Source organism: Patiria miniata, unplaced genomic scaffold, assembly GCF_015706575.1.
Source record: "Patiria miniata isolate m_02_andy unplaced genomic scaffold, ASM1570657v1 HiC_scaffold_7, whole genome shotgun sequence".
In the NCBI taxonomy this organism is placed as follows: domain Eukaryota; kingdom Metazoa; phylum Echinodermata; class Asteroidea; order Valvatida; family Asterinidae; genus Patiria; species Patiria miniata.
This window is the reverse complement of record NW_024037074.1, coordinates 10,805,073-10,828,344: the sequence shown is the minus strand read 5'-3', so window position 1 is coordinate 10,828,344 and position 23,272 is coordinate 10,805,073. Positions and strand designations below refer to the sequence as shown.

General features: G+C 41.7%; 3 protein-coding genes across 3 annotated transcripts; 2 read left to right on the top strand and 1 right to left on the bottom strand.

Annotated features, from left to right (window-relative positions):
• Positions 1–1,827: 1,827 nt before the first annotated feature.
• On the top strand, positions 1,828–8,098 carry LOC119746097 (acid-sensing ion channel 1A-like). Its single transcript, XM_038222890.1, has 8 exons — positions 1,828–2,383; positions 3,159–3,723; positions 4,261–4,359; positions 4,580–4,733; positions 4,995–5,051; positions 5,343–5,493; positions 6,045–6,136; positions 6,387–8,098. Exons 1-8 carry the CDS (start codon positions 2,106–2,108, stop codon positions 6,524–6,526), a joined length of 1,536 nt encoding a protein of 511 aa, XP_038078818.1. The 5' UTR covers positions 1,828–2,105; the 3' UTR covers positions 6,527–8,098.
• Positions 8,099–8,132: 34 nt separating this feature from the next.
• LOC119746098 (beta-3 adrenergic receptor-like) lies at positions 8,133–9,433 on the top strand. The gene has a single exon (XM_038222891.1). It carries the CDS (start codon positions 8,155–8,157, stop codon positions 9,163–9,165), a length of 1,011 nt encoding a protein of 336 aa, XP_038078819.1. The 5' UTR covers positions 8,133–8,154; the 3' UTR covers positions 9,166–9,433.
• A 1,494-nt stretch (positions 9,434–10,927) lies between these two features.
• LOC119745699 lies at positions 10,928–21,847 on the bottom strand. Its single transcript, XM_038222238.1, has 10 exons — positions 21,767–21,847; positions 19,576–19,629; positions 19,000–19,092; positions 17,798–17,923; positions 16,351–16,541; positions 15,574–15,932; positions 14,734–14,941; positions 13,738–13,932; positions 13,005–13,112; positions 10,928–12,483 (listed from the first exon to the last, which is right to left on the bottom strand). Exons 1-10 carry the CDS (start codon positions 21,789–21,791, stop codon positions 12,214–12,216), a joined length of 1,629 nt encoding a protein of 542 aa, XP_038078166.1. The 5' UTR covers positions 21,792–21,847; the 3' UTR covers positions 10,928–12,213.
• Between the last annotated feature and the right edge of the window lie 1,425 nt (positions 21,848–23,272).

Below are 23,272 nucleotides of genomic sequence, written 5' to 3'. Positions count from 1 at the left end.
TCATTTCCAAAGATTTGTGCACACATACAAAAAAAATATGCACCTTAATTACATTTAACCGAAACCTAATCTGAACTTGCCCTCAAAAAACTCTGTAAATTTGGGTTTTGTATCATGAGGAGTAGATTTAGGCTATTTGTGACGGTAAATTGTGCCCAGAAATAGGACTTGAAGCATTAGGGAGACATTCAAAATGTGTTCCTAATCGACCTTGCTCTCTAGGGTACAACTTTTTAGCAAATCTTGTCTTCCTGATGGGCCATTTGCGAGAATATGGAAGACACTAAAACCCATAATTGGAGTGTTCCATTTTAACAGTAAAGAATAATTATGCGCAGGAGGATGGAAAACCTATAATTCTCCCGTGGCGCCGGACGATGGTCCCAAAACGTGAGCTTGACACTGTGTGATTATAATAGCTATTATATGTGCAATGCATGGTGCATTATTATACCCATTTAGTGCCCGTATCAACAAGGATCACTTTTGACACACTCCAGTTTCTCGGTCACTTTTATATATGTTTTCTGGGTTACATTAGAAAGTGTTTTCCCGGTTCCGAGGTCACACAATGTGCTATTGTACACGACGCGTTTAAATTCTCTCCCCACACGTAACACTCTCATGATTATCTTTGTATGTGTGTATACTCATCACTCAAGGGGCGAATCCAGCGTTGTATCAAAGAGGGGGGTAGCTGTCAAGGGGCACAGGCATGACGAGTCCTTATTTTCTGCGTGATTTTCCTATTTCAGCGGCCTAAGGAAATGGGTTTTAGACTTCAAGGCCCCCCCCTCCTCGAACATCCCCCACTGCATTCAGGTTATCGGCTGTAAAGTTTAATATACAATTGGATTCGGTTGGTTCCTTTATTTTGCGTATGCTATCAAGTGTTCTCCAGACACTTCAGTTTTATGCTGGTACTATTATACCGGCATGTTTTAACACTGGCTGCCGCAATTCTGTCACATATAATTTAGGTGTCACAAGAGTATGCAGTGCTAGAGTGATCAACATATTCCCGTGAAATTGCCCATATCGATCCATAAATTATGGTTGTACGAAAATGAACATGTATAATTTTGTAAAGATAAATGAGATAACCGCTGGGGATTTTTATTTCTGAATTGGATGGCCACACACGTGCACCAAGGGCAGGTTTCAATTCACCGTCGTGCATTGTTCCGTCCATATCGTTGTATAGGGCAAAAGATCCTCAGGTGTTTTTTGTTTGTTCTAACAAGCTCTCGGCCAACAAAGTGTTTGTAAACAAAATACGTTAAAGTAAGGGCAAATTAAGCTCAGCTTGGTATACATCTCCACAAAATCACTTAAACAGAGGCGAAAGAACTTGTACTTTTCTTGTGGGGATTTTTTTTTGTTAACAAACATATATGTTTTTCAAGGGACACCCTATTCCAAAATATTGCACGGTATATATTTACGGCCCTTTTTTTCGTGCGTGTAAGTAATTCATCTCACGATCAGTGATGCCTGCTAATGAAGAAGCTTTCTGTGTGTTGTCTTCCTTCGATAAGTTCATAATTTACGATTGAGGATGATTTCATCATACATGTAATGTTTTAGGTAGGTCTACATTAACTATGCACATGTTGATATTGTAGCCCTGCTCTGACTCAACATTAAATGCAAAAGTATAAAGCCTGGATTTGATATTTTGTGCTGGGTGTGCTTACGTAATATTACGTGAACTTACTGTAAAAAAAAAGGAACAGACGTATAACAGACAAATTCCCACGAAACACCAATCCGTATTAGGTCATGTCTCATTGCATTCTGAAGATGTTATATAAATAAACGGCCACGTCACGTAAGCACACCCAGCACAAATCTCTTGCCCAACCCTAACACAGCCTCCACGTACACAGCTTTAAAAAGATTCCAGACGGTGAAGGCTAATTGTGTGCCGGTATGAAGAGTGATTGACATAAAGGGTGGATGCTGCACTATGAGTTTGCCATTAGCACAGTGAAATAAACGATCCGTTTAATTTTGGATAGCGAACCTGACAAGAAAATATCAACCGACTGAACGGGAAGTATTGTTTGTTTTGACATTATGATACCGCTGACATCAATTTTATTATGAAAGCTTTGTTGACTAAAGACACATCGCCAGTGATCCTGATCAAGTACCAGCACGCACAAGCTGGTGTTGACCGTCCGAACACGTCTGATTCCCTGCACAGCTCCTCCGTGGGCTCGGCAATGTCACCGGCTGGTATTAATGTTGAGGACAAGATGACGAGGCCGACGCCAAAAGAAAGAGAATCATTTGCGGTGAAATTTACGGAGTTTGGGAATGCCACCACTTACCACGGGCTCCGCTATGTCATCAATAATAAATACTCTCGTTTACGAAGGTTTGTATGCCACTCAAAATAGTAATCATGTCTACTTTATCAGCACTTAGTTAGAGACATCATTATACTTGTACTCAGCGGCTTAGACATCAACCAGTGACTGAGCTGGTCCTAGCAAAAACGTTTTCAGATCTGACTAAAACAGTAAAACGTGACTTTAGTCATTACTGGGCCAGACAGTAAGACTTGCCTGAAAATTGGTTTATGGAAAATGTGTAGTCAAGAACACGATTGGCGCTAGTTCTCCATCTGTAAACTAGATTTCCAGTCGTTTCTCAAGAACTAGACAATCAGTTTTCTGATTATGTTTTGGATTTTTTTTTTATTTAATATAGGTTTTCCCGGCCAATTTCCTGAAATGTTCATTCACTTCTGAGAATCGGTCATTCGTTTTCGTCTGAATTTGAGAATCGCTCTGAACACGCGTTTCATTTTTGCTACCAGAGCATTCGATTCCATTTCAGTTCAATCAATTAAATGATTGAGCAGCTTATATGCTCCTTCAGATTCGTTCCTAAGACTTCCTTTTTGCTTGTAGAGGGCGATTTCAAACACTGGTCATTCTATTTCACTTTTAGTTTAATGTTATATGATGCAATCTGCTATTTTGAATGAGAAAAACGTACTTTTGATTGCACATTCACGAAATTGTATGCCCTATGCAAGAACTCTGCGCGAAAAGGTATGCTTGCGTAAATGAATAGTTATATTTGGAAAAATGTACTTTAGCGTTTAGTAACTTCGGATTTATGATGGATTCCTTGTGTTTCTCCAGATTGGTGTGGCTCCTCGTGGTCCTAGGAATGGCAACCTGGCTGGGGGTGAACATCGTAAAAGCAACGCTCTTAATGATGCAGCATCCTGAGTTCAGCTCCATTTCACGCAACTACGTGCCTAGGATCGTCTTTCCAGCCGTCACCATCTGCAACATCAATCTCCTACGGAGCAATGCCCTGAATGAGTCTGTCCTCGAGACTCTGGCCGAGATCTACGATCCGGTAACGGATTATCACCAAGAAGGCACTGGGGTTGATTTCGGTCCCGTGGACGCCTTGTACCATTACCCCAACGGGAGTGACTCGACGGAGACCATCTTCAGTGCCTCGCATCAGATTGAGGACATGTTGTCTGGATGCAAGTGGAGGCATAAGACGTGCTCCCCGGCAGACTTCACGCAGCGTCTGACCGACCACGGTGTGTGCTACACCTTCAACGACCCTCCGGACGAGAGAGATGTGCTGCAAGTCTCAAACCCCGGAAGTAGTAACGGGCTCTACATGAGATTGAACATCGAGCAGGATCTGTACACCTATGGAGAGAGCACATCATCTGGCATTAAAGTAAGGACTTCCGCTATACCAAACCAACTTGTTCCCTTCACTTGACGCATTTAATGTTGAACTTGGTTCTCGTGATCTTGGCCATTAACTGCGCAAACGATGTCTGGCATTCTCACCTTGTCATTAAGTTATTAAATGTTCCGGTAATGAAACCAAGGATTCCTCAAAGGCGCCACAGGCACTGTAGCTCGCAAGCCTAAAGATATGGAATGAATATGCTTTATAATTTGATGATAATATTCCCCCACCTTCATCTTCATCAATAAACTTGTTCAACAAGTAGCTTGAGCTTCTGATCACGTAATTTACTTTGTGCCAGATATCAAAGTAGATTGTGTATATCGTATTAAACAAAGGTAAACGCGAATACTCGATTTATGGATTACATAAAAAAATGACGATCATTTAGTGCTATAGTCGATGTACCCGTAGGCTTACCTCGACTGCATCAATTATATCGGCCTTCTGGTAACCAAATAATTGGTTAAAATGATTAGTCTGATCGATTTCTGACCGACTTCGTTGGCTATATCACAGGTCATGCTGCATCCACAGGGCGAGTTCCCCATCGTCAAGGAGTTTGCGTTGTCTCTGACTCCAGGCTACGAAATCTCTATTGCTGTGCGAAAGCAGTTGGTAAGTCTTGACGATATACAGAACAAACTAAAAAGGATTTTCCGCAAGTCTTCATTCAAGAGGTTAAGCAAACAGTCATCAAAGAGGGATTCAAATCAGCGACCCAGAACACTGTCCGGATCCACCTCAGATACGATGTATCGGAATTCGCATGTTCAAATCCATTCCTATATCGCTTTTTCTTTTACTAGTTGATTTCTTGATTGTTTTTAATACTAAGGTGAGGAGCCTAAAAGCACCGTTCAAGTCTAATTGTACGACATCCAGCCAACTGAGAGAGTTCCCCTACAAATATTCCGTACCGGCCTGTCATTTTGAGTGTATGGTTCGATTCGTTGTCGACCACTGTGGATGTCGTGACTACAGGTGGCCAGGTAGGATGATATATTGTCGTGTCTTGTCTTGGATGCTGCAAATTAATTGGTCAACAAATATTTATATCATAGGTAAGGTCGAGTCCATCACAAGTCGTCTGGTCTCAAGTCACAAGACATTAAGCTATGTACAAATGAATTGACAAAAGTATTCATTTCTTTTTGTTCATCCCTCGATACTATAGGCTTCTGAAACAAAATCCCCTGTCATGCATATGAAAATGTTAATCATTAAATCTCTGTTCATATTTTGCCCTACAGTCAAAGCACCGATATGCTCTGTTGCAAAGCAAGTGACGTGTGTTTACCATTACGAAGGTAAATAATTGGTCGTCGTTCATAATTTTAACAGAATCCATTTCCCACAATTTTAAAAAGATTGTATTAACCTGACCGGTATCAGGACCAAACACCTAGGAAATGCAGACGAGGGAACACACAACATTAGTCAATATTTTGACGACTGTATGTGTACTTTAATTTTAACATCAATATCAGCTAACTAATATTTAAACACCCGAAGTCTGTGTTACCAATTATGCATAATGTATTTGAATGTTTGGGCCACCTGACACTTATAAACATTCCTGTAATTTGTTGATTTTTAAGATGAGTTTGTATGGGACAGCGATAAGTGCAGCTGTCAGATGCCTTGTGAGAGCTTGACGTACGAAAGCACGATGTCGCAGTCATTCTGGCCGACTAAACATATCGACAGAGATTTACGAGAGAAGTACGGCTTACCCCCAGAGTTTATCAGGTAAAACGACTCGTATCGGATTGGATGTTATGATTGTGGTTGGTGAATTAGTTGCATGGTTAGCAGCTGATTTAGTTTAGTTGGTTCGGGTGATGACACAAAGAGAAAAAGTACACAGAGGCTGTTGGTCGGAAGCCTGATGAAACAGAAACGAAGACGAAAACGAAAACAAGACTTGTAAGACAAGTCAAATAGCTGACCCAAGTTGCATGGTCAAAGAGGTAGAAGTGTGTTGGGCTGGTCCAACAACAATGTTTACCTTTGAGATGAAAGGAAAAACCCTGAAAAGATAGTTCAGGGAAATCCTCCAAATCAGGCGGACAGGGGAGTGGAAACTCAATCCATATGCCAGCCTGGTCTGGATTCGATCCCGGGTTTCTGAGTTGCAAGGCGAGGCAAGTACCAGAACCTGCCTCTCTCAATCTCCATTTTGGATATGATTTGTTTGTTGTTGATTAGCCCAGTTAAGAACTGGTTGGCTGTAAAATCAAAGAAGCTCTACACTTTAAAATGTAACATCCAATCTTGGGGTTTCTTTTTTCTCTCGAAAGGGACAACTTTATGGATGTGTACGTTTTCATGGAGGAAATAATGTATATGGAAATCCAGCAGCAGGAAGCTTACACGCTGGAACACTTCGAAGGTAAGTCCATCCATAAAACATGCAATGCCTTCTAAAGCGGGATGTGGTCAGTCTGTTTTTGGTAGCACATAAACGCCTCCGGTACTCGGTACTCTAACAAAGCTAGAGGAAAGGTGTTTTGGTTAATGTTGGATTGGCCCCTTGCTCCACCATTCAACGCTTTGGTGATGCTGTCAAAGTTTCCCGCCGAATTAAGGGTAACAGTTAAGCTGCTGACTAATCATCAGTCCCCTACTATTTTAATTGACAGGTGACATCGGCGGCTACATGGGTCTACTATGCGGTATGAGCCTGATCACTCTAGTGGAATGGCTAGATTTCATCTTTCTTACTCTCTACAAGAGGTTTGGCTGCTCGAAAAGGACCAAGTCTGGCGATAACAACGCTTGAAAGGGTATAGTACGAGTATGGGTTTGACATGGGTGTACATTATGCAATTGAACATAGACAAATACGTAAATAAAAGCACACAAAATCTTTGTTTCATCATAATCAAAATGTTGGTATTTTTTGCGTCCATCACCAAACTGTGTAGAAGGGGCCGAGCAGTACCCGTAGTCGAGGTGCATATACTTGGGCGAAAGAAATAACGTGCATTAGCACGAAGCTTATACAAATAATGCATACAGTCTACAGACTTCTAATCTGTTAATTTAAAAGGACCGTAGTTCATCAATAAGGGAAACACAGTAATGATGATAGATTGGAAGATGGCATCTACAATTATGCGGGTCCAATGTCATCCAATCAAATCCATGGATCGGATGGTTAATTAGAACGGGAACACGAGCGAATACTTATTGATGTTGATGATGCTGATTACCATTAGTTGACATTTCAAATAAACTGCACTGAATGTAACAGAGTGAAATATCTGATATAGAAACAGCAAGTAAATATCCTCACAATATAATATCCTCAATATTCAAATTAAGTCTTCGATAAGGCAATCATCCACACCTCATCAGTGATGCCTTCGCATGTTTAAGAAACTACACAGACGGACGAAACTGCATTCCACATTTGGTACAGACAAACATCTTCTGGACGCTCTTCGGAGGTCGAATTGCAGCACGTTAAAGAAACTCAAACCAATTCTCGCGCCTAAGAAAACATACAGCCGGAAATTTCAAGATTGAATGAGACGATTTTCCCCGAAGACAATGATGAAGAGAATAGTTATAAGATCGGTCTGCATTGGCGCAGTTGGAATTTTGCAACAGAGAATAGGCAAGATTCTACACTGCTAACATAAATCTTGCTAAGTCTGATTCAGTCCCATGAAGCATCGTCTGACAACGACTCTAAACGTCCACGCTCCTGCTGCATCGCCTCCGTTATTGTCTATGAGTGATGAGGTTGTTTGCTGTGGACGCCACTTGTTGAAACGGTCGAACTACTCGAGTGGCCTTGTAAATTAGCGACATTTGTCATTCCCTTATTACCCAGTTTCTTACGTTAATGGATGGGTAGTGGCTGCAGTTTGTCAGGGACATCAATCCTAATGATAAATGACATCTCTTCTTCCTCGCTGAGCGTTCAATATTACAGGGACTTTGCGTATACAGGCATGGTCAGTGCGAGGCAACGGCATTCAGTCGACGCCAATACATGTATATATACACAAGACTCAAGCGGATAAGCTATGTGACTAAAGCCTAGGAGAGCGCGTATCTCAGCGAACTGACACAGCGCAACTTGGAGCCGAATACAGAGTACTTAACTCCATGCAGCACTGCTTTGTCTCGAATTCCAAGTGTACAGAACATTGACGCAGCCCGAATTGTGAGAGTCGACTCCCCATACAACACTGGTCTGTCTTGATTCCAAGTGTACCGAGCATTGACGCAGCCCGACTTAGAGAGTCGACCAGATACCAAATCCCATACAACACTGGTCTGTCTTGATTCCAAGTGTATATACCGAGCATTGACGCAGCCTGATTTGTGAGAGTCGACCACAGACAACTAAACTCCATATACAGCACTGTCTTGAATTGGAGATACTCTTGCAAGGTCATGGCTTCTGCACTTAACTCAACGGAGCTCGTGCTTCGAAATGGCTCGGGATGTATCACCGATGCGACTCCATCGTCGGACGATTACTTAGACTCAGAGAACACCTACAACTCTTTCCAGACAGCTCTACGGACGTCTTTTATCGTAGTCAACTGTCTCATGGTCATCATCGGCAATATTTTCAGCCTGACGGTCATACGATTTGTTGACTCGCCCCGTTTTCCACCAAGCTCCAAAGCCTTCCTCTGTAACGTCATTGTCTGGGACCTGGCTTACGGTGGCATCTCCGTTCTGTACGTCCCTCCGGCTGCTCTGAACTACTGGCCCTACGGACACTTTCTCTGTGAAGCAACCGGTATAGTCATGATGTCCATCAATGTATGTTGCGTCAATGCTGCGATCCTCATCACGGTAGATCGTCTTCTAGCTGTGCTGTACCCTCTTCGTCATCCCATACTGATCTCCACAAAACGCGCGCTAGTCATCATCGGGATGGCCGTCTTATTCGCTTTGTCTGCGAGTACCGCAATATACGCTAACAGTGGCGACGTTGCTTACAGTAACGATGCCGTCTTGTGTAACGTCATATGGTCCTGCGTCTCCCCAGCGAACCTTTTTCGACTAATCGTCAGCAATGGCTGCCTACTGTTCCTACCAGTGGTCGTTTTGATTGGCTGCTACACCAAACTTTATCTGGTGGCTCGCAAACATGCAAAACGCCTCGCCAAATTACGGAATAACGCGAGCGCCTTCAGTGGTGGAACCGTGCCGAACAGTCGCGCACTGAGAATGTGCTTGCTCATCACTGTCACATTTTGTATCGCCTGGACCCCTTACAGCGTCGTATCCACCCTGAACTACGTCACCAAAGAGGTCTCTCATCCATTGGTCGAGTTTATCACGAGTTGGGTGTGCCTCTGCAACAGTTGGTGGGACGTTATTATCTATTTTTTCATGGCTCAGGAGTTTAGAAAAACTGCTCGAAAACTACTTTGCCGGCGACGGTTGTAAACCTGAGAACACAATTCAGAGGCACTGAGACATAACTTGAGAAGAAAGAATCAGTACAAGTTAGTTTTGGTTACCAAAAAGTAGCTTATCAATCCATGCTAAACATGTTTATTTTCAATATTGTAGCAGTATATACCCTGAAGTACAACTTCTATTTTGTTTATGACGTCGGTAAGGCCAAAACAAACAAAATCGGTCTCTGGTCAGCGCGCGCGTCGATTTTAATCATGCGCGTCAACCTGTTTTTTTATCCAAATTAACACGGAAGCTGCAACAGCGTCCTCTATTGCCGCGCCTCCTCACATTTTTGTACCAAGGAGCACCATGGAATGGGGAAATTGCACCAAGGCAAATGATAAAGGGCACCAAGGCAAATTATGGAGGACACCAATGTATAATGAGGACACAAAAGAGCAAAACAGTACCCACCTTGTCTGTACAATACAAGCTTGAAAAAAAACCACCATGCGTCGCCGCATCAATTCCGGAACTTCGGTCTGACCAGAGACCGACTTTTTTTTGGCCTAATGGGGGGTGTCGGACGCTTCGCCCCATTTCCACGTCACCCCATGTCACTTCGCCCCTAACCACTTCGCCCCATCCCCACGGGCATGAGCTAATATAAATTCTTGTTTATTAACTTAAAGTACAATGTACATGTACATGTATTATTCATACTTATTAACAATGCCCTTTAATTCCGTTTACATGTACATGTACATGTACATGTACATGTGTGCCTATATTTAACTAATTAGTTTGTTAATTAGTTTGCTTATTTTGGGCATTTCTCCAGACAAACAAGACAGTCAGTGATGCGAATTCGCCAAGGAATTGAATTACAAGCTTGTTTCTGTAAATAGCCACAACTTTTGTGTTTACGTTACTAAATAATGTGATCCGTACACAAAAATGGTCCCATCATTACGCCACCTCCCCCCCCCCCCCTTCCATATTATGCAGGCCTACATCACTCAGTCTTCGCTCTACAGTATTTTCATCGAAATCGATCGCCATCTACAGTATACCGACGCGCAACGGACACAAGGGTCGGTTATCTCAGTCGGTGGAGCGTCGGGATCGAAGCCCGAAGGTCGTGGGTTAGCCCCACATCGACCATTTCTCTCACAGCGTTATATAAGACTTCTCTTCCAATATGAGCAAAACATGATCAAACATAAATACAGATTCCTCAAAATGGCTCTGAATGCTAAAGGTCCATATAGGTGTGGGCGGGATTACGGTAGCCGGTGATAGCATATTTTCATTAGCACGTGCGTTTTCACCGGTTGTGATACTATTCAGCACTCTAGACTCAAGCACCAATGGGTCTGGGAACGAGATAAGGATAAGGAGATTTTATAAATTCCTGGATACCCGCCAACCTCTATTTGCCACGAAAACAGGTGTACATGTACATGTACATGTACTTGTTTAAACATTCGAACAAACGAGGACATTAGGGTCCACGATTGACCGAAGGTCCACGATTGACGATCGTGTACAAAACAATTGGAGCTCGTCCTAAAAAGTTAAATTACAAAAATGTACATGTAAAAACAAAAGAAAGACAATAGAAGGTCCACGATTGAATGTGTTTACACTCTTGTGTGCTTGGGGGTTGCGGCAGAAAATGTAACTGATGACCCTTTTTTTTGGGGGGGGGGGGTGGTTGTCGGGTTATTCTCCCCCTTGTTTATTGGTTAACTGTCGTTGTGCGATGCAGCGACTTTTAGGATGAGACAAACGGGAAATACAGAGCTTAAATTATGAAGTGTTTAGCTGTAGATCATTTATTCATTTATTTATTAATGTCAATTGCAATTTCATCATTGCATATCTATTGGAATGGAAGTATTTTCATCATGATACTAAAATTTGTTCTTAAAAAAACTAAATTTATCAAAACTGGACGGCTTTTTTGTAGTTAACATTGCGTTTAAAAAAATACAATGATCTAAAAGAAATAACGAAAATAATTCTCTGCTATCTTAGATACAGTGTATTTGCCATTTCTCTATACAATTACTATTCTGCAAATATATACATGTACAAACTATATCAGAACTTGTAATATATAAACTGTACTTTTGTAAATTGGACGGAAAATAAATGATTCCAAAGAGTTAGCATTTTACCTGGATTACACAAACAAAATACATGTTTAATGTGTTCCTTTACTTATGGACTCCAAGAGCAAACAATAGAGAGCACCTCATGGATTAGGCACAAGATCTGAAAGATTAAAGCCACACACTGCATGGGTAGGCACAGGACAGAAATGATGCTGTATGAGTCTTCCGTTGACGTTAATGGTCTGCATTGTTAACCACCTACATGAATTGCAAAATTATTCAAGAGTTGATTGTTCTTAAGAAAGTTAAGATCTCTAACCCATGGTGTGTGTGGTTCCAAAAAACCTGGGAAATGGATTGGGAGATGTAGAAACCGTCCCAAGTTATTTTATTCAAGATTCACGTTTTATAAAAAAAGGCTCCAGTATTCCAGTACTTTCCGCACATTTGACAAAGTCATTCTTCAAATTTCTCTCACCACAGCACAATTTGCAGTTGAGCCCATCACAAGTCCGCTCACAGGGGATGAACAATAACAATGGAATGCCTTTGTTACAGTTCATTTGAATAGATTGTGACTTGATTTTTTGGACTAAATGACTTGTGATGGACTTGACTGCAACAGTGGCACAGCATGGGCTCCGTAAACAAGCACCCCCTCAACGGTAAGAAAGGGAGAGTTGGGGAAGACCACTGGGAGAGAATGCATTGCTGGCGATGCCTGATGCTCACGCAAAGACGCTAAAAGCTTGTGTACATTCAGAATAACATAAGTGGGGCGTACTCCGTGCTATAGGTACGCGTTCTAGTGGATACATCACGTGCGTCCTGTCCATGGGTTCTAGAAAGTGGTTAAAAAGCGCCCTCTCTTGTTGGCGCACAGAGTCAATAGCAACTTTGATTTCTTGTGAAGCCCATCACAGTCTCACATTCTTTGAGTTCCCTGCACAAGCAGCCGTCACTCTTTGAACTCTCACCACATCATAGCAGCTTTGATTTTCTTGTATAAACCGTCCACATCTTGCAGGCTTTGATTCGCCTGCATATGGGCCTGCCTGATCCGTGCCCGATTGTAGTCCACCCTGTCTTGTATTCTCTTCTTCTCTTGAGGCGTCAGGGGCCCCGCTTTCTCTGCTAGCTCCCACAGGTGGGAGCACCTGTCGCTAATCTTGGCATCCATTCGGATCAGGTCGGCATCGGCCGTCGGGTTGCCCTTCAGGACAGCCTGGCATGCTACCACCAACTAGGGAGAAATCAAAAATAGATCATACAAAATTATAAAATTAGAAGTTATACGAACAATTACGTTTTAGAAAAAGGATAGGCAGAAAGGTTAACGAGGACTGTCAATGGATATTAGTCAAAGCTTAGACTCAAAATTGCACAATATTTATGGACAGTTGACTCCTGTTAATACGAGGTTCTCCGGACTTAACTAAACTACATGTACCTTGTGTTATCCGGAACCTTGTCTTATGCGGAAAACTCTTTTTCCACTCACTGTCACCAATCGTGCTCGTATTCTCGAGAGCCAACTGTAATCCCTTGAGTAGGGTCATTGAGTCGATATACATGAGGACGTTTACATTTCCTCTCACTCAAATTGTCAGAACATACTTGTCTATCTACTATGTTTTTGGCATCAAAACATTTTTTGGGGAGTGATCTTTAAAATCCAGTAAGAGAATTTATCCTCCCCAAACCCTCATTTCGTGGTCAGGGTAATTTGGAATCGAATTTGAAAGCTGCAAGTGCAAAACTTACCTCGGATTGGAAGGTGTCCATAATCATCTTGATGTCTTCTGATTTTTCCTCTTCGAAGATGATCTCTCCCTTCACTACGAACTCCAGAAAACCAGCCTTGTCTTCAGTCTGAAAAGTAAAATTCAGTCTGATGTTAAACTTTCTCCTCAAATTTTACAATTTTGAATCTTAAGGCCTTTTTTACACTATCGTCTCAGCTATCCACGTTGAAATCAACACGGGTCCACTGCAAGCAGAACTGGGTCCCAAATGAAGTCAAATTTTACCCGAGTACATCTGTGCTGGATCGTTGCTACTGCAAAAGGGGTTACTGAAATCTCTGTTTCGGAGCAGATTCTAACGGTTACTACAAACCTTTAAATCGGATGGAATTCACATTCTGTGACATTCAAGTTGATACTCACGCTGATTTCAACCAGTTTATATTTTGAGATGGTACGTTGGCTAACAATTCGCAAAGCGTTTACCATCCCTACTCATGCCTATTCGGTATTTCGTTCCCCCGCAGTGAAGCAGTTCAGGTCAAAGGTCATTTGGGTTAAAGACATCCGACGACATAAAAGTGTGAAATGCTTTACCATAAATTTGTTAAATGTGTCACCAAACAAATTTTACCAAGAAACAGTACGGCTTTGGTGTCTTGGACATCGCCGTTTATCTTTATCCCAAATGACCCACGAAATAAAACACATGCGCATTTCTAATACCGAAGTGGCTTATTTCCAATCCTCACCAGTAATTCCAGACTCTGCTCCGCCATCGCCGCTTTCAATCCACTGATACAATCCTCTATGGAACACTTGGGTCCTTCCACAATCTCTGCCTGAAGACAGTCCTTCTTAAACTGCTTCACTGCTTGGCGATACGCCAGGGTCGTCTCGTGCACCCTGCTCAGGCTCCAGTTGCTTTGCATGAACAACTTGTCCATCTGTGTTAAGTAAATTTGCCATATATCCGGAGTTACTTACAAAGTGAAACTTGATTCGCATAAGGGTTGATGAATTTTCTTTCACTTGACCCAAAGGGCTAGCCTACTCTCCTCTGATTGATTGATGTGAGCGACTGAGACTTTCTGGTCGAGCTCAACTACCAAGCCTAGTCTTAATATGTGATGCGATCAAGCTAAATGAGTCGTTTGGCGGGAATTTTTATGTGGAGATACAGGCCAAAATAGGGCCACTTCATCACATCACTTCATCACTCTCCTGGTGTTCCGACTTCCATAATATTTTAACTAAAGATGGTATCAGCATGCGGTTTTCACAGCAGTAATGCCGAGATTGTGCTCTTTTGAAATCTGTAATAATTTTTTTTTTGACCAGGGTCGACAAACGACTCATGTAGCTTGGTGGCATCACATATATTATCGGTGAAGGTAACAACTTCGTATTAAAACCTACTGTGAAGTATTTTTGAAGTGAACTGCCTTTTGTAAAATACAAATATTGCGGTGCTAAGCAGGTGACTCTTTCATTAAGGCGGGTGTTCACCTGCTTTGGGAGACTCGCCCACAAAGCAGGCGACAGGCGGCAAAGCCGCCTCCCCCGCATGGCAGGTGAGGTGAAGCCTCACACTCTGCATTCAGATAACACCATTAAAAAGTATTTGTTAATGTGCGAAGCTAAAACAACGATAGCCTTTTCATGATGACAGCACATCGAGAATGTCTCCAGTTCCTGAGCAGAGTGTCATGAAAGGAATGGGGAAGTGTTCAAATCTACAATCTCACCTCCGCAACTTCTGTCTTATCCAGAGGCTGGAAGTCATCAGGGTTAGTCTTCTTGACCTTTGACCTTTTCTTCTTGTGCCGTTTGACCTCGATGGCCTCCATCTTTTGCAGGGCTTTGTCTTTGAGTTTGCGCTCTAGGAGATGGCGGATCAGGGCCTGGATGGCCGTGTGGACGCCCCCGTCTGAGTTCTTGGCCGAGACTGCAACACTGGAAATAAAATTACACATTGAAAAATCTGCATTAGAAAGATTAAAACGACACCCGACTGTTTAATTTTCTGAAATAACTTCAATGATTTGACGTGAAGAGATATCAGAAAAAGTTGTGTGGGATATTAGATAGGGGAACAAGTTTGCATGCATATGGTTGAGGCTTACGAAACGTGGGTTCAAGTCTTGCCGTGTGACGTAAAACCTGTGAGTTGGGCTTGTCCTCAAGAACTATCAAGCCGAGTACTTAATTGCCCAATGCTTGAGTAACACCTGTCAAGTGGCTAAGTTTAGCAACCCAAGTTAGGGCAACTCCACTCAATCCATTCACAAAAAAAGCCTTGCTGTAAATAGCCTTGCAAACCGATAAATCTGATTTTCGTTTATGTTGCATTTGCTTCTCCTAAACTGAGCCGAGGCAATTCCGATATTGAACATGTGTCCTGAGGTCCTTATATTTTCATTCTCTGTATTTAACTGAACTTCCATGACCGTGAGTGAAATGAACAAAACTAACTAACACGATTACTTTTGAGGTGTCGCAGTAAAGTTCGACTAAATAATTGGTGAATGGTCATTAAATGACCCCAGTCCGACCATTGTTGTACCCTCTGTGTGATATTTTCTTACCTCCCTACAAAGCCATGCTGCTCCGCTGCTGCTTCAAGCAGCTCAACTTCCTCCGGGAGCTCAACTTCCGGCTCATGCTCATCCTCATACTTCCAGACAGTCACATCCTGTCCCTCCCCTGCTTCCCCACTCTCCTTCTTGCCCTGCATCACGGGAGACTCAGCTCCGCTGGTGTACTCCTTCTCTGCATCTTTCTTTTCTTCCCCAGAGCTTTCTCTCTGGGGTGTCTTTTTCGAAGGCTCTTTTTGGTCGCTGAGGATGAATTGTGTTTGTTTTGTGTCGGTTTCTGCCTTTTCTGGCTTTTCTTGATTTTCTTCAACTTCTTCAGATGCTTCCTTCAAGGCCTCTCGTTCTTCAATCTGCAAAATTAAATGAAAAAATAAAAAGCATTTTAAGAAGGAAGAAAGCCTAACATTTTGTCTGAACTAGCAGCAGTTTAAGATAAGTGAAGATACAATAAATGGCGAATTTGCTCAGGTTGCGTGAAATTCCATTAATACTTTGAATACTGAGGTATAAAGGAAGTGTGTCGTCCTTTCAAACTATATTTTCAGCATAAAATGAACTGCGTATATGAATCTAATAATAGAAAAATCCTCTCCTGGTACTTATACAATGGGACACAATTGTCACTCAAACACTTGTTAATTTTTGAGCCCCAAATTGACACGAAATCGTTTTTGCGTATTATTAGTCATTCCAAAGTTGCTCCAGTGACTTCAGTCTTATTTTGGATTTGGTCACAAATTTCAAAAAAATATATAAATAACCACTTACAATATCATACTTATTTCCCAGTAACAACACCGGCAACTGTGCAGGGTCAGCTTTCTCGTACTCCGTAATGACCTTTGACACCTTGCCATTCTTCTCCACCCTTTTCGTCGAGACGACCGCGTGATTGTGGATGTCTTGTCTCCATGTCCCAGCCAGCTCTATGCTCTCCTTGTCAGCAACATTGACAACGACTGAACATGGACATGAATGAGAAACAAAAGCATGTTAAGAATCTCAAGTAATGCAGATCTATTCTACGGACCTTTATATTTAATAAAAAAATCCAACATGCATGCATTTGCATATAACACGCGTCTAAAAGATGCAGCATGTCACTTTGAGAGGTGCCTTGTTTGCCGCAAAGTGTCTTGGACATAAGAAATCGGTCTATTGCCTAAGTTTAGCAATTCATGAGGGCTTTGTCTAACAATCAGACAGCTAGAATCAATGTTGCAATACTCGAGTGCTTGCAAGGGCTACATTCAGTAGAATTCAAATTCGAGACACTTGATCACAAAACAGACACAACAATAACTGAGTTCGTTTAGAACTTACAGCAGGACTGTTCTTATCAGAACAAAAAACTACTTAGCAAAGTTGATAATAAGCAGGACAAGTTCTTTTCAGAACTAATATCTTCTAAGCAGTAGTTATTACCACATGGTGTTACCGCAAACCGAAACGATACCGATACCCCACCATGCAAAGCCTCAAATCTTATAATAACTGAGCCAATCACAAGACAAATCACACTTCAGCTTACAAGTAACACGGGACAAACCGAGTAACGTCCTTGTCCAACTTCATTATTTCAACAGCTAGTTACTTGACTTAAGAGACTGGATGACTTACGAATTGGGTGATTCTAAATGCAGTGCCCCACCAAGAGTTTACCACGGAGAGTTCATTTTTCCCAGTGCATTGTGAGAGATGGTCAACAAATTCACAGCGCCGGACATTTGAAATTGTTAGTTTTTCCGGCCAGTAGTTTCGTAAGCGTATGATTCCAGTATATGTTTGCCCTTTTCTTTTCTTTTTATCAACATGGTGTTTTTTGTAAGGCTGCAGAACGCTATGCTCCAATCTATAACAAATTAGCTCAGGTTGTCTACTGACACTCGTTCAAATGGGCCATGTTTTGTCGACTGTAAACTTGAAAAATGGACTCTCCGTGGCAAACTTTTGGTGGCGCACTGCATTTTCAATTGCCCGAAATGGCGTTCAACTGACTTGGAAGATTGACAAAAGATGCCTTCATTACTGGCAAGACAGAGATTAATCAAATCAATCAGGTCAATCCAAAGTCAGGTCACATGTTACATGGGATTGCATCTCCTACGAACAGCTCTATACTTGACTTGAGAGAGGATGACTTCTGATTGACGTGCTTCTGACTGACTTGACCGACCGATGACCGACTAGTGCTGACTGGCTAGACTAGACCTACCTATCGCAGCATCCACATCTTGGTAGTAGCTCTTCCGGAGGTCCACCTCCTCACTGCCTGGTAAGTCCCAGATGGTCACTGATACAACAATGTGCTCTGGCACATTCAATTTCTTCACAACATTCTCTGCATTCAAACAAGGCCAAATCAGATGACATATTCAAGTTCAAGATATAACATCAGTAGCATATCCAGGCTTTGGGTCGGGGGGGGGGGGGTTACAAAATCGATGATTTTTTGCATATAAAGGTAGCCAGGGAGTGTTTCCGGTCACCCAGCCACCCCAAAATCAAAAAAAAAAATTAAAAAAGGAGGGCTGGACTCAATCTGACTGTTGGGGGCGCTGTTCACATTTGGGACACTATGGTTGCAGACCAGTAAATAAACTTCCATTGACCCCAATGATAAATGCTCCCACTTCAAAAATTCGGGAAAAATACTCGCAACTCTCCAAGGTGTTTGAGACACACATCAAATTAAAGCTTCTTTCATCATCTTTCATTTTCTTTTCAATTTACAGGGGGGGTCAACTGATGACTTTTAGGAGCAATTTCCATCCGAAGATGATCACCCCTTAAGCTTAAAATAGTCCTGAAGCCCATCGCCATTTTGAAAAACGATGCCTACACTCCATTGTAAAATAGAGCACTTTAAGGGCCCCAATTTCATCCAAATTGAACGGAACTACAAGCTCACAGTCCTGTGCACGGCTTCGACCCATATTTTTTTACAAACCATCTAGTTCATGGCCCACAGCATGCTCAAATACTTAAGATTTTGAGGGCATGCAAATCGTGATTTGGCCGGCGTAGGCAATTTCGGACAGATTTACTGGTCTGCAACCCTATCACACAATACCGTGTATGTGGTGCTATTCGTCCAAAGACCATGGGGGAGGTTATTACCAGTAGTAATGGCTGTAAGGTGCCAAAATTTCATATCCAGGGATGTAACAAAATAAAATGGCGAACTGTCGCCAGGTGGGGCAAGTTGCCCCTTCCCCGGCTGGATATGCCACTACATAACATATCCAACATAAAGGGCTGCTACTACATGCATGGTTGAAAATGATAACTCCCTTCCAGGATAAGACCATTTTCGCTTGGCTCTCTTGATAACAAGTCAGGTCCAGGGACTTTGCCCATCATGTGAACGTAATGAATCATGCGAAATTAACGCCTTAATTCAGTTTTGCCACTCACCTATACTGACTGAAGTTGTTGTTCTGTAACTGTAATCGAACTGATTCTTGAAGTAGCGCATAAACACACTGCTCTTGCCAACCTCCGGGTCACCTAAATACAAAAATTACAAAGAAGTTCCCAACTGCAGTTTAATATATTCAAGAGAACAATGTTTCGGAAAAAATGTTGCAACCTGACGCCACTTTTTTCTTCATATATCTTCTCAATGAAGGTCAGTCATTCCAAAAAAGATGATAAGACATGAATCTGGGACTTGAGAAACATTTCCAATTTTGTTAGGAAATACTTAGAAAATTTTCTTGACTCTCCATAGACTCTCCATAGACTTTGTACAGAACACTTTTTCCAATGTTTGTTTTGTCAAATAGGCATGTCTGGTTATACAGTCAGATACAACGAACACCCAACACCCAAATGACAAATTAATAATCAACTGTATGTATGGCAGTCTCACATGAAACATATTTGGAGATCCTTACTCAGGAGTTTGACAAAATCAATTCTTTAACAAATTTTTCTTAAACTTTTATCTCAAATTTTATTGGATACCTCTTTTTATTATAATCCACTTACCGACAAGGACAATTTTAAAGCTGGGAACGTCACCGAAGCCCTGAACTGTCAGGTCTATTGAACCAAAAAAAAAAAATTAAATAATCAACTTAAATTTTGCCAAGTCACCACTTAGGCATTCAACATTGATTTTTAGGTTTTCATGTCCTCCTGCCTCGATTTTCACTCCCCCTCCGATTTTTTTAAAATTGTATATTTTTTTAATTCTGAAAGTGTGTTTTTTCCTCAAAAAAAGTGCATTTTCCAGACAAGATTCTCACCAAAACCACTGGCACGGTCGCACTGACTTGCACGCAAACATTGTGCACGACATACTGAGGTGTTATGCATGCCATAGCGAGGCAATGTGATATTGATACGACAACGCTCTAGGCACCATGAGCGCGTGTTGTACAGTACTCGTGGTCGTAAAGTTTTTAAAGTTCAAAGTTTGACATCTAGCTGGTAAGGGTAGGCCAACTGTTGCGTTGTTTGTTCGAACCATGCATCATGGCTTTCGTAATCACCCAGATTACATGTGGAGTGAAGGTTTTCAAGCCATGGTTTCGGATTTCGCTTTCCGTGAATGAACTGTACAACAGCGTTGCTGCCGCAGGAATCTATAAAATGTAAAATATAAATTCCCCTCCCTACCAATTTTTTTTAATCTGGAGTGATGAAAACCTAAAAATCAATGTTGAATGGCCTTTGGAAAACCGTTATTGTGGTCCTTAAGAAAACGTTCCAAAGTGACATGGGGAAGGCTTCTTTTGTGAAGCAAATCAACTCTTTTTCATCATCATCAAATTTTCAAACTTTTTCTGTACCCTTAAGTACTCCCTCCCCCCCCCCTCACTACCAACCCCCCCCCCTCACTTACACCCCCCCCCCCATTTATATTACTGTGAACCAGTCCCGCATGTTTTTTTGCTCTTGTGCCGGCACTTCCTCTGCGAGGCACACCTATACAAGTACGTTATAGGCCTACAACATAATTAATTACCACCCCAACGTGAGCGAAAGTTTGGCTCGATGGATAAGGCGTTGGACTCACGAGCACGGTGACCCGTAGCCCCATAAATGTGGCCTATTTACTGGACTGCCTCCGTAAACATAGGCCACACATCCACATGTACAAAAATCGTGTCGACGGAGCCAAATTTTGATTTTCACATTTAGGCTTAGTTTGTAGGTTTTTTTTGCTTTAGAAGCATACTCACGCTCTTTATAGGCTAATCAGAAAGTGCTGCCTTTTTCAGATGTATATTTTTCGTGAAATTTCCAGATTCATTTTTACACGTTTGCGTATCAAAATTTCAACATGAAATTTCACAAAAATTAGACATCTGAAAAAGGCAGCACTTTCTGATTAGCCTGTAAAGAGGGTGAGTATGCTTCTAAAGCAAAAAAACCTACAAACTAAGCCTAAATGTGAAAATCAAAATTTGGCTCCGTCGACACGATTTTTGTACATGTGGATGTGTGGCCTATGTTTACGGAGGCAGTCCAGTAAATAGGCCACATTTATGGGGCTAGGTGACCCGAGTTCGCAACGCGGTGCCAGTCATTTATAATTTTTATTTTCATTCCCCCAAAAGTAAGACTAGCCTAATAAAGAGTTGTCTTGCTTTATTGTTGTTTTTTTTTTAATTAAATCTAATCCTTCATTTAAATTGCAGAATATTTCATCTTCTTTTTTTCTGATTTGCTCTGGACTGGACGATTTTTTTTAAGGGAATTCCGAAATTGGTCTGATTCCCATCTCCTAACTAGTAATGCATGCCTAACCGTGCTAAAACACGAAATCACAGTAAAAAAATGTCTTGAGCCCCCCCCCCCCCCCCAAAAAAAACACTCACTGCGCATGTTCGGTTAAGTGCAATACCGCGCCGGTACAACAACGAAAACAATCGGTGACCGGTTCACAGTCAAATATACACTGCACACGTACATGTACAATAGGTTTTAGTACAATTAAGTTCTGTGAGTGTGACTACCTGACTACGGTAAACCAGTCACAATTGCATTCAGACATTAGGCCTACATGCATGACATGAATTTGGAATGAAATATTGGTTCACAAAATGCACCCTTCGACTCAAGAATACATCCAGCCCATCACAACATTGAAAACATTGTTCTGGCAAAAGTACGTGTGTTAAAATGTCTTAAATTCATAAACATCGCCATTGTTTACAACTCCATTTCTTACCACCGTGAGAGCAACCGGCGCCCATGTTGAATAGTTCCGGCCTGCGAATGAATACAAAAGTGTGTACTTGGTGATTCGACTGTCAAGGCTCTTTAAAAGAAACTCTCTCGTGATTCTTTTCATAGATTTTCCCTAACTCGTCACATGGCATTGGTTAAATCATGTTCCCGTGGCACGCAAATGGTCGGGATATTTCAGAATAATACCGAGAAATTTGGAACTATATTTTGTGACGCGGACCGATTCGCGTCATGAGGCACCTGTTTCCTTGGGAGCTGAGAGCGTTTACAAAGTGACGTCAAGTAATTAATTGTTCGTGCATACACCTGCCACAATGCATGCACTCTCGGTTCATCCAGAGCTATCGGTCTTCTCTGCAACTCACGAGTCTAGTTGATTCATTGCTGTTTAAAATTCTCTAATAAACGAATTGCCATACGTACTTTCAAACAACGCGACAGTAAAATACAAACTGCGACGCCAGACAAACGTAACCATAAATGTCCGTTCGGTCATAAAGTTTAATCGGCATTATCAGAAACAAGCTTTTGTATATTGACGTTGAATAATTCATGAATAATTCTCTTTGCTTAAATTATAATTTTTCTTTCTGAAAATGTAGGGAAATCAAGGTGTAACGCCGAATGCATTATACATCACATGCATTTAGCATTCATTTGAACTTGGTGTGTGATCATGTAAATTTCATGTGATGGACATGCAAATTCAGCAAGTTTTAACAATCTGGAGTTTAGGGGTGAGGTGTTATGTCATCACTTCTTGACATCTTAAGTTATCTCGGTATGTCGACATCCTACTTTGAGAATGTTGTCATCCGGTTATGAAAAAAATTATCTCAAAAGGTCTCGACACTTGATAGTCCGTACGATGAAATCACTTCGGAAAAAAAAAAAATTGGTTGGGAAAATAAGTTTCTCAAATACTCCAAGGCCAATTAATATGCAATTCCGATATTGCAACAAACAGTGACACTGCATCTGATAAAACAAGCTCGATCGGAAATATATCTCGGAGGCTGTGGTGTGGGCCAACGAATTCGTGTTCATGCATGAGTCGCGTATTCGTGCAACGTAATTAAGTGTTTTGAGTAAAAAAAAAATGAAATCAGTTTTTTGACCCCAGTGACCCCATGATGACTTTTGACCCCAGTTTGGTCATGTGACATGTTGGGGCTGGGCTACTGATACTTCTGACAAAGTTTGGTTGAAATCGGTCAAAATATGTAGGAGCAATAGTAATGGCTTCGTTTGTTACTAATTAACGGCCTAACGGCGAGACATGATGATTTTTGAGCTGCTATCCCGCAGCTACAAAAATGTGTTGTGTTCGATGTCAACTCTGACATAGATTTCTAATTAATCCCACCGGATAATTACTCACAATGATTTCAACGGTTCACCCGCCGTATAGAATCGCGTGCCAGGATTTTCAGGATGATCGTCAGTTGAGGTTCCGGTCACAACACGGGTGACCTCAATCAAAATG

What these genes read in the sequence shown, in the direction of transcription:
- LOC119746097 (XM_038222890.1), top strand. Translation starts at nt 2,106, where the DNA reads ATGAAAGCTTTGTTGACTAAAGACACATCGCCAGTGATCCTGATCAAG. An exon ending in GCACATCATCTGGCATTAAA is followed by an intron (nt 3,724 to 4,260) that starts GTAAGGACTTCC and finishes GCTATATCACAG; the next exon opens with GTCATGCTGCATCCACAGGG. An exon ending in CACGCTGGAACACTTCGAAG is followed by an intron (nt 6,137 to 6,386) that starts GTAAGTCCATCC and finishes TTTAATTGACAG; the next exon opens with GTGACATCGGCGGCTACATG.
- LOC119746098 (XM_038222891.1), top strand. Translation starts at nt 8,155, where the DNA reads ATGGCTTCTGCACTTAACTCAACGGAGCTCGTGCTTCGAAATGGCTCG.
- LOC119745699 (XM_038222238.1), bottom strand. Translation starts at nt 21,791, where the DNA reads ATGGGCGCCGGTTGCTCTCACGGTG. An exon ending in AACAACTTCAGTCAGTATAG is followed by an intron (nt 17,924 to 18,999) that starts GTGAGTGGCAAA and finishes GTTTGAATGCAG; the next exon opens with AGAATGTTGTGAAGAAATTG. An exon ending in TGGACACCTTCCAATCCGAG is followed by an intron (nt 12,484 to 13,004) that starts GTAAGTTTTGCA and finishes ATTTCTCCCTAG; the next exon opens with TTGGTGGTAGCATGCCAGGC.